The sequence below is a fragment of the Drosophila rhopaloa genome, unplaced genomic scaffold (assembly GCF_018152115.1).
Source record: "Drosophila rhopaloa isolate 14029-0021.01 unplaced genomic scaffold, ASM1815211v1 contig_163, whole genome shotgun sequence".
In the NCBI taxonomy this organism is placed as follows: Eukaryota; Metazoa; Arthropoda; class Insecta; order Diptera; family Drosophilidae; genus Drosophila; species Drosophila rhopaloa.
Genome location: NW_025335043.1, coordinates 4,719,425 through 4,739,406, shown reverse-complemented (window position 1 = coordinate 4,739,406; position 19,982 = coordinate 4,719,425). Strand labels below are relative to the sequence as shown.

General features: G+C 40.1%; 1 protein-coding gene across 3 annotated transcripts in view; it reads right to left on the bottom strand.

Annotated features, from left to right (window-relative positions):
* LOC108041935 (ankyrin repeat domain-containing protein SOWAHB) overlaps positions 1 to 19,209 on the bottom strand; it is a 37,802-nt gene extending 18,593 nt beyond the window's left edge. For all 3 annotated transcript variants that reach the window (XR_006417475.1, XM_044457674.1, XM_044457675.1), the window contains exons 1-3: positions 18,984 to 19,209; positions 18,239 to 18,891; positions 11,142 to 11,282 (exon numbers count right to left, since the gene is read on the bottom strand). Coding sequence is in view for 2 of the 3 variants with exons in the window: in XM_044457674.1 (XP_044313609.1) it covers positions 11,142 to 11,282; positions 18,239 to 18,891; positions 18,984 to 19,110 (921 nt within the window). In the remaining variant the exon portion in view is untranslated. The remainder of the gene's footprint in view (positions 1 to 11,141; positions 11,283 to 18,238; positions 18,892 to 18,983) is intronic.
* Positions 19,210 to 19,982: the final 773 nt, after the last annotated feature.

Sequence of the window (19,982 nt, the reverse complement as noted above, 5' to 3'; positions counted from 1 at the left end):
TTATCTATTAACCCTGCTTAATTACCCACTTTCTGGTTTTAGGGTGCTAATTACAGATAAAATATTTCTGCTTTAAAGTTTATCCTTTCAATGATAAAATTATCTTGAATCTAGGATTGCAATCTTGATTTTCCCTCAGTGTGCGAATGGCTAGGACGCAAGCATAATTAACCCAAAAACGTGGCACCGTCTTTAATTATTCTAGGCATATAGTAAGCCATAGTTGCAAGGGGAGGACCCACCAGGACCCAACACAGGCTCACGAGAGTCTCAGACTTTGGGCTCCTGCTCAGACGACACGATTACCCTTAAATAGGCCCCACAATAATCATTTGTTTCGGGCCCTAACAATGCAGTATCGATAGCGGGGCAACGCAGGAGCCACCAGAGTGGCCCGAACCACCAACCAGAGCACCACCACCGCCGAACAGAGCACCACCGAACTCATGACCAAGTCGCGGCCACCACCGTCGACGGCTTCTCTTCTGGCCTTGTCGTTTCCGCTGCCGATTTTAAAGGTTGCTGCTGCTGAGGTTGCTGCTGCAACTTGTGCTGCCAACTTCTGGTTGCCAGTGGTTTTTTGAGACAACACGAAGATTAGCATGCGTGACTAACAGAATTTTGTTATTCGCCGCCGACTCCTTTGCTCCTTTTGCGAATCGTGCTGGCAGCGGGTCCCGTCCACGACTCCGTAATCGTTTGTTAATTTTGCTAATTAATTATTGAATTCTCGATAAGCGGTCATTGAGTAATTGGCGAATGCTTAAATAAAGCAACCGAGATTAACGCCAGCGCTAATGATTAACTGAAACTGAATATAGGGGATCTTCTGTAACTCTATCTTTAATACTTCTCAAAGTTTAACTGAAGAAACATTAGGTCATGAAGAAAAATAATTAAGTGCAAAGAAAGATGATTTACAGATTATCTTATCAGAAAATTCAAATAAATAGAGATTTTTATGAATCCAAAAATTCCGTTGCTTTAAACAATTTCTCGATACTTAAAAAAAAGTTACAAATTCAATTATCTTATATAAATTATAAGTAAGAATCTCCAATTGAAGAAATTGAAATGTAAGACTGGAAGAACCTATGTTTTGTATTTGAATATTTTTAGTTAAGCAGTTTATTCTTTAATGACTCCTTGTTATTTCAAAGAGGTTACATATTTTTCAATCGACAGACAAATCGATATGTATAAATATACCAAAGCTTATTCTCAATGCTTGTGTTAATTGATGAACGATTATTTCAGCGACCATTTTCCTGTCCAAGTTCTTTGCATAGTTGGCCAAGAGCTCTGCCTTTTTGATTTTATTTATATTTTTTGGCTTTTTGGGCAGCGTAACCTTTTTCTGTTTGACAAGCAATTGCACTCAGCCCAAAAATGTACCACAGCTTTTTTCCTGCAGAGGTTTCTCCTTGGAGGAGATGGCTTCTCAGTCCGCGCGATCGCGACCCGCTGCATGTCTTTTTTTTAAGACCCCAACTCCGACTTCAGTTTGAGCCTAAAGTCCCAAAGTCCCGAGGTTCAGCTCCAGTCCCATCGTCCTCATCATCAGCTCCATCTGCATTCGTCCCGTTCACACAAAGTTTAGTTTCGTAATTTATGATGTCGCTATCGCAGCATCAGTCCAAGGATTTTAGGTAACGTGCGAACCCAAAGAAGATGAATACGAGGAGGAGGTGATGGTGGCAGTGGAGGTGGAGGATGCGGTGGAGGACCATGGAACAGCAAGCCCAATCCCACAGGGCGCAGGGAAAACTATTATCAGAAGTTTTATGTAAATTTTTAAGCATGTTGCCTGCCTGCCATTCTAACATTGGAAATCTTGGGTCGCCAGCAACTGCCACAAGTTGCGAAATGTAATCTTTTGTCATCATGTTTGACAGGAACGGTTGTCGTCCTACGCATCCAGCACACCTGCCTTAGTTCCCTCATTAATTATGCACAAGTCCCTGTTCAATTCAGCACCCTTATAAGTGGGCGCTGGCATAAGCCCAATTTCAATTGTTTCAAACTATTATTTAAATGTGTTGTAAATGACTCGATGGAAGAGGGAAACGCTAACCCTTTAAAAAAGCAACCGCTAATGGATATTTAAATTTAAAAAATGTATTTCTAATTGATAAATGTAACGACCAAATATTTGTTTTACAATGGAACCAATTAAATATTGGTCGTTTCGATTGAGTAAATATATTTATGAATAATTTGAGGTAACATACAATTTAAATGGTTGTGTTTTCGATCTCATATACAAAATCTGGTTTTGAACCACTTTATTCTTCCACATTGGAAGTTAAAGCCAATCTTAAGTACGATACAAATTCGCAACAAATTTCAACCAGAGGTCCTTTTCTATTTTAGAGTGCCTTAAACACTTCCTGCTTATTACGACGTGAGAAATATAACTTTATTTAACGATCCCCTTAATAATTACCAATCATTTGTAAATTTTCAATTCATTTGACGCGTTCCAGCCTAGCGAATTAATTACTTTTTTGCCACAGTCGAAGGAATAGGCCTCAAGTAGCCCAGGTGGTGGTAGACCCGACCCTTCCTCTGCAAACAAGTCGTTGAAAGGATAGGGGCAATAAATAATTGTTTATTTTTTATCTCCCAGAAGTAAAAAAAATAAACAAACAAGCAAAAACAATATGGGCGTACCGATGGGCGGTCAGCGATTTCTGTACTGGGTTTACACTACACGGCGAACGGCGATTGCGGAGTCAATTTGAAAAATCGATTAAATTCGAATAAATGTTGGCGAATGGGCTTAGTCGGATTTAAAAACTCATAACAACCAGGCAACACCTCCTTTTGTGTGAGGTGTATACGGAACAATGTGTGGGGTAACCAGCTCTTCCCGGCCGCCGGCGATTTTGGGATCGAAGTAAGATGAGCAGGAGTCGGAGCATAAGCAGGAGCAGAATGAAGCGGTGGGCACTGCGGTATTATTCATATTTATTTTGCACAATTTATGACCCGGTGAAGCCCTCTGCGCATCGCTGGCATACGTATTGACAAATTTGCAGGGCCCTCTGCTGCTGACAGGCATCCGGATTGGGAATGGGAATGGGCCAAGTTAAGCATCGGACATGGGGATCGCCATTCGCCATTCACCATTCAGCATTCAGCATTCACCAGTCGGGAATCGGAATCCAGAAATCGGTAGCTGGCGCTAGTACATGGAACGGTGGCACTGCCTGCGACAGGAACACGGATTCTCCCAAGGCGAAAGCTAATCAATATACATACGTTCGCCTGGCTGGGATCGGCGTTGATTGCTTTGCCGGTGCTCACACACTCGCCGATATTGATGCACTCGGGGAAAAAGTTAACACTAAATAAGAATACTTTGGGAATGTCAATCGAAACTATTTTGTACCTAGTGCTGTTGTCCAATAAATTAAATATATAAACATTCAGATAATACTTATTTTGTCAGAACAGACCCTATAAATCAGTCAAGAATAAATGAATTTCCAAATCTTATCCTTAATAAACATAGATTTTTTTTTGGTCAAAGTTTATCTATAATCGGTTTGGTTGTTGAGGTATCAAAAACACAAATAAGTAGATACAAGTTTGCATTATTAAACTTGTGAATTCATGCCATAATTTAATGCTCGTTTTATTAATATATATTAATATAATATATTATTAATATATTAAATTAAACCTTATAATCTCTATTGCCAACTAGTTGTCGAAGTTGTACTTCTAAAGATTGAGAGTTGTAGAAGTTCTAGTGCAGTTTTAAGTGAAAACTCATTTAAAATTTAAAATATAAATCCATGAATAAATATTATCATTTATTACATGATTTATATGATATCAGAAGATTAAGAAGTGAGGATAAAACAATAAAAAGTGATTATTTAAATCAGTATTTTATTTTTTGTGTGCTTTTGTAATATGATTCCAGCGACATACTTGAGTTATTTTCCGAGTGTAGAGATAATCGCACACACGCTATTCCGCCGGTTCATGCCATTAAACGTGACAAGTTGCATGTCCAAATAAAGCAGCAATGACCTCCATCAAACCGATATCGCAGATCGACTCTGGGGCCATCAAAACGGGGCGTAATAATCAAAAGGATCGTGTTTAATAAAATGCAAAGCGTTCGCGATCGCCTTGCCTTCTCGGGCGATTGTAATCAGCTCGGATGGCCAAAAGGAACAATGGTCAGTCGGAAGCCAGTCAATCAGGAATAAGGAATCGGGCATCGGGAATCAGGAATCCATCTTCGTCAGCCAGGCGAGGCGATTGTCTGCCGGACTTCTTGGTGGTTAACATGGCGCCTGAGTTTGTCGTTTTGGGAATTGTCAGCGGATCATCAGTCGGGATGATCGTCAATGACTTTGACGCTCTCCACTTCTTTGTCTGCCAACATCCATTGTTCTCCTGGGTTCTTTATTTATTTTATTTTTTTTTATTTTTTTTTACTTGGCGACGACGACGGCGGTGACTGCGGCAAATGGATGTCCATGGCCGGCTCATGAAATGTCAATCAAGTCATAGAAATCGCATTGCTGATTGACTATGCGAAAGTAGGTGCTCCTCTTGGAGAATCCCAGTCCCAATCTGAGGAGGACCAAGTCGAAGTTGGGTCCACTCCAAAACAATTCAATTGAGGCAGCAAATAAATCACGTAGAACGGACTCAATGATCGTGGACCAAAGCTTTGTTTTTGTTTTTAGTTTTATTTTTATTTCTTTTTTTTCGATCTTCAGGCCTGTGTGACAGATCTCTGGTGGGTTCTGTGGCAGGAAAAAATGCGCACGGTCCTGGTTCGAGATTCTGTTTTTTGTATTTTTTTTGTTCTGCCTTTTCGTTTGGGGTTTTCGTAGTAGTTATCTGGGAAGTTTTTCGAATGTCGCTAATTTGACGACTGCACGATTGCATCAAGTCGCCGGCGAGCACAGGACGTCTTCAGTCTGGACGAACTCCCGCCGATGCATTTACAGATAAGCTCAATTTCGTTTTTGCTGACACTTTACCGGCGGGCCGAACGGAGCATTGCCGGGATTCACGTTTTCGAGACATGTCGCCGATTTCGGATGGCACAAAAATAAAAATTCCAGTCCCCAGTCACGGAGCTAAACACGCTAAAGTCTCTCTTAGCCCGAAACTCCTTAATGGTCATAACCGTTTTCTCGATGGGTTTGAATTATAATCGGCATTGGTCATAACCGCGCATGTATCTTTAATGGCAAGATCACTGCTAACATTCAATTAAGGTTCAGTTTCTTGGGTTGCTTATAATAAAGGGCATGGGCTATTCGGCTTGACTCAGATGGCAAATTACCAACGCAGCCTCCAGTAATTGTGAATGACAATAATTGTGGAGACAATCGGCAGTTCGGACCCGTGTAGAGGTGATTTTGGCCACATTCTGCCCAGGAGACATCCGTTGGAACGTGCAAGATGTTGGCGCCAACAGCGCCACCCAATAATGCCATCGAGATAATAATAAAGACGAATTCCAGAGACTGAATGGTCCGAGTGCAATCGCCACTTGGATGGGATGACAGTTAAAGACCGCTCACGAGTGGACAGTTACACATGTGCTTCGTGGCACTGATAGTTTTCCAACTTTTAACCTAGTTCTTTCATTATTTTAGTTAGATTTTTTTTGTAAGCTTAGTATAAATGTACTTAAAACTTCAGTAAATAAATAAAAAAGCCAATTTGGATGATTATCTTAAAGTTGGGAACATTTTTATAAGCATTAGGCTAAATTATAATGTTATTCTGATGTGTTTAACAATGAAATTAAATCAATTACATTTTAATCTGTAGGTCGACTGGTTTTGAGGTAATTTATTTGTTATTGCTAAAATAAAACCTATATTAATTTTAGGCTTTAATGCTAGCTTGTAACTGCCTTTGCGTCCAATAAATAGCTTTTTAAATCTTTAAAATTACTTTCTTTTGGACATGATTAAAAAAATTTATTTATAAGGAATATTTATACACCAACTGAGGTCAATAAAAAAGTTCCAATTAAAATATTTTTAAAGAGCACATAAAATAAGTATAATTTTTGTAAGTTACATTTGTATGTAAATCTCAATTCTCTTGTAATACTGTTGTTTCTGAAATGGGATGCCAATCCAACTTTATTCAAAAGCGATGTTAGCAATCCCTGCAATCTAATCTAAAACCAAAAAAGGAACTAATCCCCGCCAACTAGCAGTGAAAGCTCATGACCCAAATCAGAGAGCGACTTCAAAGACTATTTACGACAACGACAATTAAATGGGTTTTAATGCCCGAGTGTATCACCTCCGAGTGATGGCCGGATGACACGACTGCCTTTGCGCCTTTCCCAGAAGGGAAATCCTTTCGCATGTCAACTGACAATATTTCCACCATTCGCCGACGGGACTGGGTGAACTCTAAACTGCAGAATAACTAAATATAAAGCCGCCGTTCAGGGAAATATTTTGATGACATTTATGCGTTCACGTCCACTGGCGGCAGCGACGACACAGAGCTCTAATTAAATTTAATAGCTGCGCAGCGACATAAAATTGAGCCACCAACGTGGCAGACGTCGTAAACACATTTGATTTGATTTCTGGAAAGGCTTCACTCATTTGACAGCCGCATAGCCGTTTTCGCCGGTGTTTGCCGTTCGTATTGTTGATTGAATTGTCACCTCAATTTAATGACACCCATGGAAAGTATCACTCACACAAGCCGCCGTTTGGTTTGATGTTTTCCATCCAAGGGGAATCATATGCCACTCGGCCAAGGCGCCACCAACGCCGCTGACATACATAGACACTCCAATAATAGAGTGCAGTTTTGAGTGTGCCGCAGGGACTGTCAAAGGTGTCAGACGTTTTATTGCCTTTGTGGACGACCTGTTGAAAAGTTCATGGTCACCAGACGAGGAGAGTTCCCAGACGGACTTTGAAGATTGTCCTTAGATCTTGGGCATTAAATGGCACTTCATGCGATTTGCACTGGTATAATTCAATTAAAAGATTCCATTAAAATGAAGAATAAAAAAATCAGTTGTCTATTAAAAATAAATGCAGTACAAATCATCTGGAAACATAAAATGTAATGTAAGCAACATCAATACAGTTTTTAGAAACCTAGAACCTTTTGATATTTATATATGTACAACGTAGCTGCATTCCGTTAAAACCAATTAACACAAAACTATTTTATTGTTTAATGCATTAAATACAAAACTAAAAAAAAATGTTAATCTAGGAGTATAAATAACTGAAAGTGGATACTGCCTATAGAGCTTTTTTTTTTTAGTGAAATATAAGAAAAAGTAGTTTGATTTAGAGTGGTCATTCTGGTTATATATTTCTCATTTTAGTAGGTACTCAAAATTCGTGTATGTATTTTAATAGCCAAACACATTATTGCGGAACACAGAGAGCCGTGGCCGACGATTGCCTGAAATGTACTCATACTCAAATATGGGCTTGTCCAGTCGCTTGAGGTTGTTTGTATCCCAAGTTTAATTAAATTTCTGGCATACGACATCAGCAATCAAGCACTGGCAACATGGCACCGGCATTGGCATCGTTATAGGCATCGGCATCGGCATAGGCTACGTCACCATTGCCGCACCACGGGTTAGATGCACAGTCATGGACATGACTCTGTGTAAACGGACATGCACATTTGAATTCGGTTAAATAGTCCACCTGGGCATGCCATCCACAAGGCCACATCCACATCCACATCCACGGCCAATCCAGAGTGCCTAATGTTTTCGGATCTGGGATGGCATGGGCTGATGGAATGCCCTTGTCCGGGCATAAAAGCCACATGGCTGGATGTATCAGTATGTGCATATTCAAAACGCCAGTCGCCCAGCTAATATGTAGTAGCGGCTTATAAAATGTTACAAGTTTTGTATTAATTAAAAACTTCGGCTCGTGTGCACTTTTACCGAGTTATATATATATATAAATGTTTTTTTTTCCCCAGCCGCAGCAGCTCCTTTGCAATTTCAGGTGTTCCTGTGTGTGTGTGTGTGGGTTGGACTTTCCCCATTTTGAGCGCGGGTTTGTCTATTGTTTCCAGTCCGTCCGATTTTTGTCGGGCGATGGGACCGCCCCAAATAGACAAGCATGCACCGTTTTGCAATTTAAGCTTGTCGAAGTTGCTGGTGCCGTGTTGTTGCCGGTGTGCTCTGGGTGTTACTGGTGGGTTTACCGCCTCCTGCTCCTCCTCCTCAACCCCCTTCCGGTTCCCTGGCCAACCGTGCATCCACTCCGTCCATCCATCCATCAACGTGTTTGACCTAGCCGGCAATTCGGTTTGACATGCGGGTAAATTGAATTTTCCTTGTTTCGCATTTGTTTCGACTTGTTTCTTTTTTGATTTTGGCCCGTTGTACGAATTACTTATTCAAATTAAAAATATTTTTTTTTCACCCTACCGCCGCCGATGACTGGGGAATATTTATTTGGAGTTTCTCCACAATTCTCGCCCGTTTATTTACATACGCGTACATATGTAAATGGTCGGCATGTGAGTCCGGACATTGTACATAATCCTGTTAGCATACAAGTGTAACTGAATCTATCTGCATAACTTTTGGGGCACCGGACAGATTTCACTTCGAATATATTTAAGTTGGTTTAAAATATAGTTTTGGGAAACAGAATTGGAATGTAGTATTCGGTTTTAAATTACGATATTATATTATTTTCTTAATTAACCTGAATTTATTTTTCTGATATTTACACTTATCTATAAGTATTTCTTTTGCTATTTTTGAAGAGTAGATTTTTATTTTCACAAGTGCTTGATAAATAGATCGGAGTATTAAAACTCATGTTAAAGAGTATTTAAAATACCGATATAATATATCTTTTTTAAAATCCGACTAACAAACCATAAATATTCGCAGCTGTAATTGCAACATTAGTTAATTTAATGCACCATTAGAAAATAATTGCACCTAATAGTCCAATGATAAACTGCGAGTGAACATTTAAATGCTTGTAAGATATTTCAGTTTTTTCGGCCATTCACATTCTGCAAATGAGCAAAAGGCAGATATTTTATTTGGAGGCCCCCGAAGGAACTTGAGGCATTAGGTTAAGTGGCAATCGCGGTCTGATTTATGGCTATTTCCGTCTTGTTGCGATTTCAGTGATTCAAGGAATTGGAAGCGCCGCAAATGAGCTGCCAGTTGGCAGTTGCTCATCCAACGGCCTCCGGGGTGATGGTGCTGCTGCTGGTGCTCAGCTCATTAATTGATTGCACTTATGGCCCTCAAGATTTGCAAGCGCATTCGTACATGTACGCGTATGCAGAGTGCGGAATTCATTATTTCCGGGAACAGTGCATTTGTACGGCAATTAGTCCGCTCGCGAACATAATATACCACGCCTTCGCCACAGACCCGGGCCCTGGGGCCCATGTTCCTCTGCGGACGGCATAAATCATCTTGGAACGGGCCGACGCCCCAGTATCAGGGTTGGCTATATGGGACATAAATACCCGGGGCCGTACAAAACTCCGACTCCGAAAACGCTGTCTAATTGAGAGGCACTAACAGCCACAGCAAAAGCAACAGCAACAGCCAGCAAATCTGGCGGATCGTATTGAGTTCTCACACTGAGCCCGCACGAATCCCAATCCCAATCTCGAGATGTCGCGAGCGGAGCCATTTTTCCATGTCTCATTTGCGGCGACCCCTCGAGAATTGGGACTCGCTCTTTCCCCAATTTGAGTGGGGTCACACGCATGTCATAAATAAATGTAAAAAACTGGGTGATGGACTAGGAAATACCCGGTCCTGAAGTCGGAGAAATTAAAATCATTGACTAGAAGAATGGGTAATATTATTTAAATACGATAATGCTCATTAAAATCCATAATTTAATTTTAATTATTAAATTATTCTGATGACAATGGAGGCATATACATAACTTAATGGAAATTATAGCCTCTATGCATATAATTGTTTGTTTAAGCTCAATATACCCTAAATAATTTCTATAAATATTCTAGTCCTAAGAAATTTAGCTCTTGTTTTTTATTATTTATGATCCTTTAATACAAAATTTCTCCATCGCAATAAGTCACGGGAAATGCATTCAGACATCGTGTCAAAACATTTTTGATTACCAACAATTAACAATTCCTAAAAAAGACCAGGTAATAATTTTTAGAACACCTCTTTTGGGGTGAAGCTTTAAATAATCATATAAATCAAATCAGCTGAATGAGAGAAGAATGACTATATTAACTCATTGGGGGTGTGTTGTGGTTGACTTTATAAACTAAAATAGCAAAATAAAGAAGTAACACAATTTATAGCTTCATCTAAAAGATTTCCAATACAATTATACAACAAAATAGTACATCAACATACACATTGCAAAAAAGAAAAGCTTATAAAAGGTAACACAAAATTCAATAGAAAATAGTCGAAGAAAATAGTTAGTGAAAATCTAAGTTTTTAATTATTAAGGTCAGCATAACCTTACATCAAACTATTGTGGAAAGACATAGAGTGAACCATTAATGTAATCCCTATCCTGCTTAAAGTCTTTCGATTCAGAAATTATGCAATTATTCCGGAGTTCACAATTATGCAGCAGCAAATGTTTGTGGAAAACAGCAGTGCGAAAAAATGGAAATTGCATGTATTGTGTCTGTCGCTTCGAGACATCCCCATCCCACTCCTCATCCCGATTCTCTACAAGATCACTCGTCAGTGGTTGCCCAATGGCTGTCCATATATCTACGTCTATATCTATGCCCGACTCGTCGTCCGGCCTATGTCGTCCGGAGTCGCGCTCACGCCCACTTCTTAACATGCGCTACAAGTGCTAAAAATGCTGAAAACATATTTCACAATTAATTGTCGCCTCGGCTGGCGGCGTTGTTGCTTTTCCGCTCGCTATGCGACAAACGCCCCCCGTGCCACGCCCCACGCCTCCCGTCCCGTTTGGCCAGTCCCTCAGTTGTCGTTATTATATTTTCCTCGCATTTTTAAGTGTTGTTCGACATGGCAAAAACAACGCGTTGCTGCTTAATTTGTCGTAATTAATGCTTATGAATAGTTTGTACTTGTCGCATTTGTTAGAGGAGCGTGGGTGGAAAGTGGCTGGTAAAATCAAAGAGTGGCTTACCTGCAGCTTAACCAGTTCCGGGTACTCGCTGGCCATCTTGGCCAGCTCCTGGTAATTAGCCTTAGCCATCGAGACGATCCACTCCTTCGCCTTGGGATGCGCCAGCGTAACCTCGGGGGAATCCTTCTCCTCGATTAATTGCTGAAAGCATAAGAGGAGCGCCCGGAGGGGCATAAATTAATTATGCATGTTTCTGCCACTTTGTCTACGACTTGGCGGGGGCGGTCCGTAGTGGTAACAAAACAAAAAGACAAAATAGAAAAAAAAAAAAAAAATACAAAAACCAAAACGAAAAACATCGGCACGAAGCGGGAATAAAACATAGAAAGCCCATTGAGAGCATTAACGCCAACACAGTCGTCGCCTCCCGGAATATACGATTCTAATTTACCCACTCGCACACGGGTAACATTGCCCCACAATCCCTGTGTGTGGCATCCGATGGATGTGCATATGGATATGGTTATGGAAGGGGCGGGGTTGGGGTGCACTTTCAAAAATATCTAGTATTTCGTAATTATATTCAGCACGAATAGGACCTTAATTGGGACAATAGAGATAAAGCATAAATATAAGCACTAACATTAATAATAGGTATAAATAAAAAAGTTAAGTAAATAAAAACGATAAGTTTAGATTGTATTTATACAAATGTGTTCGGTTTAGAAGGAATAAATTAATTACTAACATTTCTTTTGTGATTCGATTTTGCGGAAAACCAATTCTTATTCTAAGCATCATGTTCTATAAACAATATAAACTTTCCCTAAGGTTTCCCTTTCTTCTATATACCAGAAAACCTACTTTAAAATTTTATATATTTCAGAAAATCTACTTTAAAATTCTAAAAACTCCATTAAAAGGAAAGACCAAAATTTCAATTATATAATTAGGGTTTTGGAATTTAATTTGAATAGAACTGCAGTTTCGTATTAAAAAGTACTTTATAGGAATGGTTAACCTAACAATTTTAAATATTATAAATAATTTTTAAGTGGTTCAAAATCAATTCAGTGTTTTTCCGAGTGTTAAGATGGGATGCCACTGAAATGGGGATGGGGATGGAATTGGGATATGTGTGTGTTGTTGCGAGGGTGCAGACACGGGCGTAAAAGCTGGATGGTAATTATGCCACGCATTCGACGGCGCCATCGCCATGTTCCTCCACTAATTATGAAGGTAATAATTTTTATTTATTAGGCGCGTGCTTAAGGCAGAAAGTACGATGGGTTTTTCTTTTGCTCTCGAGGATCTCCCGCTAAAAGAAAGTAGCTGCTGTGCGTAGCTTTCCGTTGTTTTTTTTTTTTTTGGTTCGTTGATTTACAGAGTTTTTTAGGCTATGAGGCGGGGACACATACACACACCCGCAAAACTCGGCTGCTGATAATGAGCCCTCTAATGATTGAGGGGATGGGGTTTCCGCGGGGCAGGAGTTTCCCAAACACATGTGCCCCGCGACAATGGGAACAGCAGCCGACATGTGTGCCTCATATTTACGAGCGAGCAACACATTTTCGGCAACTAATTATCCATTCGCGTAATGTTCGCGGGCCAAACAAGCTGCGGAATCCTCAGAATCCCCGGCCATAACTTCACCTGAACAACATCACCCACTCTAGGCCTTTTATTATCCAAACCTAATGTTACATAGCTAATAAATACGACGACATTTGAATGCCGCATTGAGCCGCAGGATGCGCAGAACGCGTGCCAGGACCTCATCCTCTCTTCTATTTACACGCCACTTGACTCCTGGAGAGCTCACGTTTTTCCAATTACAGGCGGGTGGCGAACGCTCACATTCGGTCCCATTTCCCAGGTAAGGGCAGTCGCCATTTGCAAATGCCGAGCATTTTGGGCTACGAGCATTATGGCATTCTAGAAGTCGAATCGGGGAACTCGGCTGCGGATTCAGATTCGGTTTCGGGTATTTGGGCATTCGAGCGAGTGAGGCGACAGGCGTAACAGGAACAGAAACAGCAGCAGAACATCACAAAACAGTAAAAACATTGAGACGCAGGGCCCCTGGCAAAGTGGCCATGTCAATGCTAAACAAAAGACCCCAACCCGAAGCAGAACCCCATGCAACAGAAACCCAACCGAACCGAAGTGAACCGCCCACCACACTTCAAGAAAGTATTACTAATTTATCCTTAACTGGAATGCGTAACTATTGAACAAAAAACTAATTGGAAATTACCAAGAAAATATGGAAGTAATACAACATTTTTATATTTAGGTAAAGATAATATTGTAAGGTCCTTTGGCAAGAGCCAAGTATCATCTCAGTACTTTAAGAGATCGAACCGATTTATTTAGCAATAATTAATATCAGCGAAATCAGTTAAACACGGTAAGCAAAAAGATTATAACTCAGGAATTAAATGAAATTTGGTTCTTTAAAAACTATTTAAACTGACTAACTATTTAAAATAATAGTCAAAAACTTAGATACGTATTCAGTCTTCAGGATAAGAACTAAATATATTTTTTTAGGAGCGAAGTCTTTAAGAGGATTTAAATGCCTACATTTCCAAAGGTTAAATGGCTACCTTTAGGAACTAATGATGTACATTTTTCCAACTGTAGCCACCCACCCTCAAGGATCCCCCCATTTCGATGGTATGTTGCTTTTTTATGGCTTTGGCACAACCAAAAGGGAGGAGACAAAAATAAAAAGGCAAAACCCAGAGCAACTCGGACTGGAACTCTGACTCGAACTCCAAGTGGGAATCTGGACAGGGACTTCGGGGGTTGAGCACCGGTTGCCCTTGTCTATCGCCCAGCCCACTCATCCTCCCCAATCGCTTGTTTGTTGGCCAGTTTTCTTATGTCCCGTGTCCCTTTATGCCCGATATTATATCACACAGCTGGCCGTTGTCCTTTACCAGGATGTGGCCCTGGCCATGGGTTCTGGGTTCTGGGTCCTGGGATACTAGGATCGGGGGATATGGGATTGGGGTTCGGGGTCTGGGGCATGTCCCTTCAGTGTTTACGTTGGCCCGGCGAGTCTTACCTTTGGACCGATGCCACAAAATGGTCGTGTTTGCCATTTCCAGGGTCCGGGGATTCGACTCCGTCCGTTTTTGTCAAACGAGGGGTGTGTACTGTGGACTGCTCGTCCGGCGAACGGGTGGATATTGTTGCTGTTGTAAATTTAACCGCTTCGGGACACAGTCCGTTGTTGTTTAACAGCAATAACAACTTTTGGTTTGTTTCCTTACATTTTTAATTGGGTCCTTTGTGGCTGGCATGGCCGTGATGAGAATAGCTTTGCCTAACTAATTTCTATTGCTGCTTATTGGCTATGTTAACATGTTTCACCAACTTGTTTTATGCAAAGGGTTTCGCCACGGGCTCTCGTCTCGTCCCTGCCACGCCCCCCACGATCCCAGATACCCCGACCCCGCCCTCAGTTTCGATGTGGGTTGGATGGCAGCTTTATATGCATTCAGGGACACGAGAGGTGCCTCTTATTTTAATAAGAATATATGCGGTCTGTTTGATGCTGCAGTCCGCTTTTGGGCTGGGATTTGCTTTAAAGGATATTTGTGATGCCAGGGGTTTAAATTAGAGTCACAGAACATAAAGAAACTTTGCTTTAGTTTTTGTTTGCCAACTAAAAGTGGAAAAGGAAATTAATTGGTTTTAAAGCTGGCACCCAAAACTATTGGATTTATTTAGTTTTCTGAATTTATAAATTAATATGAATACAAATCTTAAAGGCCATTGTCTAATAACATTTTACAATATGTATTTAAATAAAACACTAAACTTTTTAATTTAATAAAATCTGTTAACATTTTAGTGTCGAATTCAGCGTAATAAACTTTTGCGATTCCACGAATTTTAATTTGAGTAAACAAAACACCTCCATAAATCTGTTTTGAAGGTTTTAACTGGAAATAGTTCAATTATATATACTTTAATCTTGAACCCAACATTTTTTTATTTTCCCGTTAACCTTCTAAGTTTCATCAATCAAAATTGGGTAAAATCTCAAATTATTATACTTCTATCAATATTAGTTATTTAAATAAAAAAAAACCCATTTTAAGTCCGCTTGTTGTTTGGGTCGTAAATTAATCAATCCTTTTCCATCGCACAACGGTGCTGAGTGAGCGTACAAAATGCAAAATCATCGGGCTAATTAAAAACGATCGAAACGAATTTAATTGATCAGCCAGCCGAGACTCCAGATCCCACAGTTACAGTTGCGACGCCAAAAATTTCACGGTCCGTCATGATGGATCTACTCCACTTGCTCCCCAGTTTTTGGTCACGTCGGAAAAAAATCCCATGAATTAGAATACCTCCTCGAAATTCCTATGAACATGATGCGCCACTTTCTTTTCGCTTTTGCGATGATTAGTTATTTCTTTTGATGAACAAAAAAAAGGAGCATCCATCAAACCTATCCCAATATTGTTTACAACTGAATTTTAATAATTGCGTGAAGACGGTTGGCGCCAGCCGAAATGATGGTGTGTCTTGTTAGCGAATCAATTTGTTAACAAGCTGTAAGCGCTTACAACGATACAGATACTTTCTTTATCCTCAATGGTCTAAATAACAGCTATCAATTCTACTGATCGAGTGAATAATAGCCTTTATTCTTGCTGTATTCGTGTTGCAGACAAATTAATAATGACTTGTAAAAAAGGGGGACTAACTTATGCAAACTAATTTACGTGGATTCATTCATTAAAATTAGATATTCCAAGTTTCTACGTCGTTTGAAATGTAGCAATTAAATAATGTTCTTAAAAAAAACCTATCTCTTATTGTAGAATTTAATTACAAATATAAGAATATAAATTGCTTAATGAAGCAATTCCACTTAAAAAATAATGTTTAATACAAGAGAAGTAACATAATTTGAACATCCCTCTCAAAAACCATATTTCAAGCTGATTTTGCGGAGATAGTAAAAAATCCCCCATTGCTTTTATTTGATTTGGACTTAATTTTTGTATTTCTAATTTCGTTGCTCAAAAATGGGATGTGTAAATCCGGAAACATGAAATACGTGAGAAAATCAAAGTTGCGGCAGTGATGCTTTGAAACAGATTCCAGTATAAGGACGAGTTCGATTTTTCCATGTCCGAACGTCTGTACAAATAGGCACTTAAGTTCGCTTCCCGATGTTTTAGTGGGATTTTATAGCATCTGACGTGCCGTTGACAATCTCAGTTTGACGTACATCCACTGCTGCGGAGCATCTTCCTCTAAACATGATACATAGGGATGGGATGGGACCATCCGTCTCGCAGACAGATTCGGATGATTTATGCACTGGGGATATTCGTTTTCAACTCTAAATTGCGTGATTGACAGGCCTAAGTGGATGACAGTTGTTTGACAACTCGGCCCAATTGCACTACTATAGCTTGTAACATTAACTAAGAAACGATTTTTCCGTAACGCTTGACAAATTCCACTGCCACATGCTCCCGAGATTGATATTTCAAAATTAGAATCTTGAAATGGACACGCTACAAATTATATAAGTATGTGCAGACATTTGAGTGGATTTCGTTGAAGTGTTGATTTTCTATATTGTTTTGCTATATACTTCAGCTGACCTTTCATTTCAAATCAAAAATTTGATATTTTTTAAAGGCTGATATTTTTTCTTAACAACAAAATATTGGGATATCTAGTAATTTTTTTAAATTTTTCTTGTAATGTAATTAGCCCAACGTTTCCCTTTTATGTTCCTTAATCTATTCTTTTAGCTTTTTCTTGTATTAATTATGATTAACTATGGTATTAAAAGTAATCAATTTGTTTTAAGGGAACATTTATTTTAATTAAATTACTCTAATAGCGTTTTCTTTACATCACAAAATCAATGTAGCATCAAAAAAGTGATTTCCTTTCTACATTTTTCTGAGTGCCAGCCTGGCATGCATGCATTTATTGGCCGGCAAATTTCTCACGTAACTCATTCTTTGCTTGTCCCCCATGTGTACGTACACATAATAGGCTTTTGGGGTATCAACAAATAAAAATAAGAGCAAGCATAACAGAAAAACAGCTTGCAGAGCAAACGCCTGGCCAAAGTGCCGGCGAGAAGTGTCGTCATGGGCAGTTGATGGAACAAAGTTACTAAACACATCGGACTCGGGAATCGAATTCGGAATCGGAGTACATGTGTCCGCATGTACGTACACATGTCGGGCATCAGCTCTCCGGCACTCTCGAATGTGCCGCGACAAAGCCGGGACAGAAGAACGGACAGAAAAGCGAACGGAACGATGCAGGCGCATGTAGTTTTATGAGACTTACATTTATATTGTCCACTAATAAAATTAATGGATTTATTCAATTCGGGCTGTGCTGGTGGCAATTCGTGACAAGGCTCTGGGAACTGACAGACAGTTGGGTGACCAGCTTAGTTCGAGCCAACCAGCCAGGCATTTCGCCAGCAGTTCCACTTGAGGTGGCCCAAAGCCTGGGACAGCCACTGATGCATTGACAATAATTGCTCGGGGTTTCAAGGGCCCCCAGATCTAATCTGACCCTGATTTGTAGCAGAATAGTAGCCATTCAGTTATATGCAGTGATGGCAAAGGTACTACTTTTCCAATCCACAGTTTATTGAGCTTGAAATCCAGTACCACAATTTTAAATTACTTTAAATACATATTTTAAATACATATGTCTTATGTTTGTTATCAAATTCTAGAACTGTCAGAATTTGTTAAATACGTTTAAGAATAAAGGCTTCAATCTGTGGCTGAGTTAAAAGGTCTTTACAGTTTCTTGTACCTAGGTGACTTTAACAATACTAAACAAAAGAAGGCAACTATAACTGAAGGTACGCTCTCAGATATTCCTTACATCAGTGGAAATTTCTTATGGAAATATTCTTAGTATTGTGATAATTAATCACAACTAAAATCATGCAAAAAACGTCGCATACTTGAATTGTCTTCGAGCGAATCTTCCCACTGACACACAGGAAATGGAACAAATTGTGGCACCGCTGGGAGGGAAGGGCCCTAAAGACACCGGCACCCGCACTCGCAACCGAACCCTCGCCCTCACCCGCATGATGGCTAATGCCCCTTTAACCGGTTTTTAGTACTCACCTTCTCTGGCTTCTTCTTGGCTGGCGGCGATATGATTTTAGCCTCTTCTTCGGATGCCATCCGGTTGAACTTGCGCGTGGCCTCCTTCACGCTGATGGGATTCTCGGCCGCATCGCCCTCGGCGGTGGTTTTGGGATCGTCGGACTTCTCCGGCTTTTCGTTGGAGCTGGAGTCGGTGGAGGCCTCCGAGGAGAAGGAGAACCGGGGTATGTTCTCCTTGTTTTCGGTCACATCGATTGAGTTGGATCGGGAGGATTGCTTGTCCTGTTCCGGATCTTCTGACTTGACCGATGGTTGCTTCTCCAGACGTGCCGGCTCAATACGCTTAATGGCCGCTGCGAATTCATCCACGCATTCCTGGTAGTTCTCCTGGTGCTCCTTGCTAATGGAAACAGCTCCTGGCGGGGAGGTGACCATGGGCGGGGGCTTATAAGGCGGTGGCTGCCTCATGGGAGAGTCAAAGTTCAGGGATCCCCCTCCAGGACTCGAGGGCTCCGGATTACTGGATGCGGCGGCCACCGCGCGCTCCACAACTTCCTCTGTGGGACATTCGTTCACATATTTCTTGCGGAGTATTAGAAACTTCTGATTGTTCTCGTTTTTTATCGTGGAGAGCAGCGTAACATATGTTTTGAAACGCTTGCGAGCCTCATCTGGAATTATTGATAAAAACATACATTTCACAATCCAGTTTTCATGGCTTTTCTGCGATTCAACAGGTCCAAAAAACAAACAAATGACTCACTTTGCGACTGCGGGTGCGTGAGGAATTTCTTGAAGTGCTTCACCAACGCGTGATTTGTCACCTTGCACTCGTTGGCCAACATGTAATTACGGATCTCCGCAATGGATAACTCCTTCGGCAGCTCCATTGCACTTAAAACTTCACTTTAAAACACTTTTTAACGCGACAAATAAAAAAACACAACAAACAAAAACATTCGACCAGGGCACTGATAGCACAGCGATTGTGTTGCATCCCTGGTGCTTCGCGGAAAAAAGCTCGCTGATATCGCTGGATGGCTCAACTCTGGTTTGCACGAAACCCGTAAATTGGCATGATTTATTCGTAATTGTATTAAATTTATTTACTTAATAGAATTTTAGATACAAATAAATGATTAGGTGCAGTATATTGTAGGATTGAAATGATGTATGATTTTAAAACATAAATTTTGAAAAGGCAGTTTAAGAAAACTGGTATTTTTTCGATGATTGGTCTTAAAAAGGCTATTCAAAGACTATACAAATACTTATTTTCAATATAAAAATAAACATTTTCACAAAAACCATTCAGAATTAAGAATGTTTTCGTTGACAATAAAATACAGAAAAACAAATTTTTTTATCGTTAGATTTGTTTAATTTAATTTGTATGATGCCTTGCAAAAATATGTGAAAATATTTATAAAACATTTAAAGATTAAGCACCTAGACAATCTTTTTTTTTCAAAATATTTATTTTGTAATCCTCACCAAGTAGTATATGAAAGGTTTATAATCAATTATGAAATCCCACTGGCATGCTAACTTGTAAATCAAAGTGGAAGTAAATTTACATAAAATTCAATTCCACTTGAAGCCGTCTGTTTCATTATGCAAAAGAAATATTTAAAACAGCTCGGAAATAATTCCTGAGACATTGCCAAATGGAAATTCAGAGGGCGGAGCAGGAAGGATATAACCCCATCCTCCGAAATCGGGGAGTTAGCTTTGGCAGCAAGTGTGCAATTCGTGTATGTGG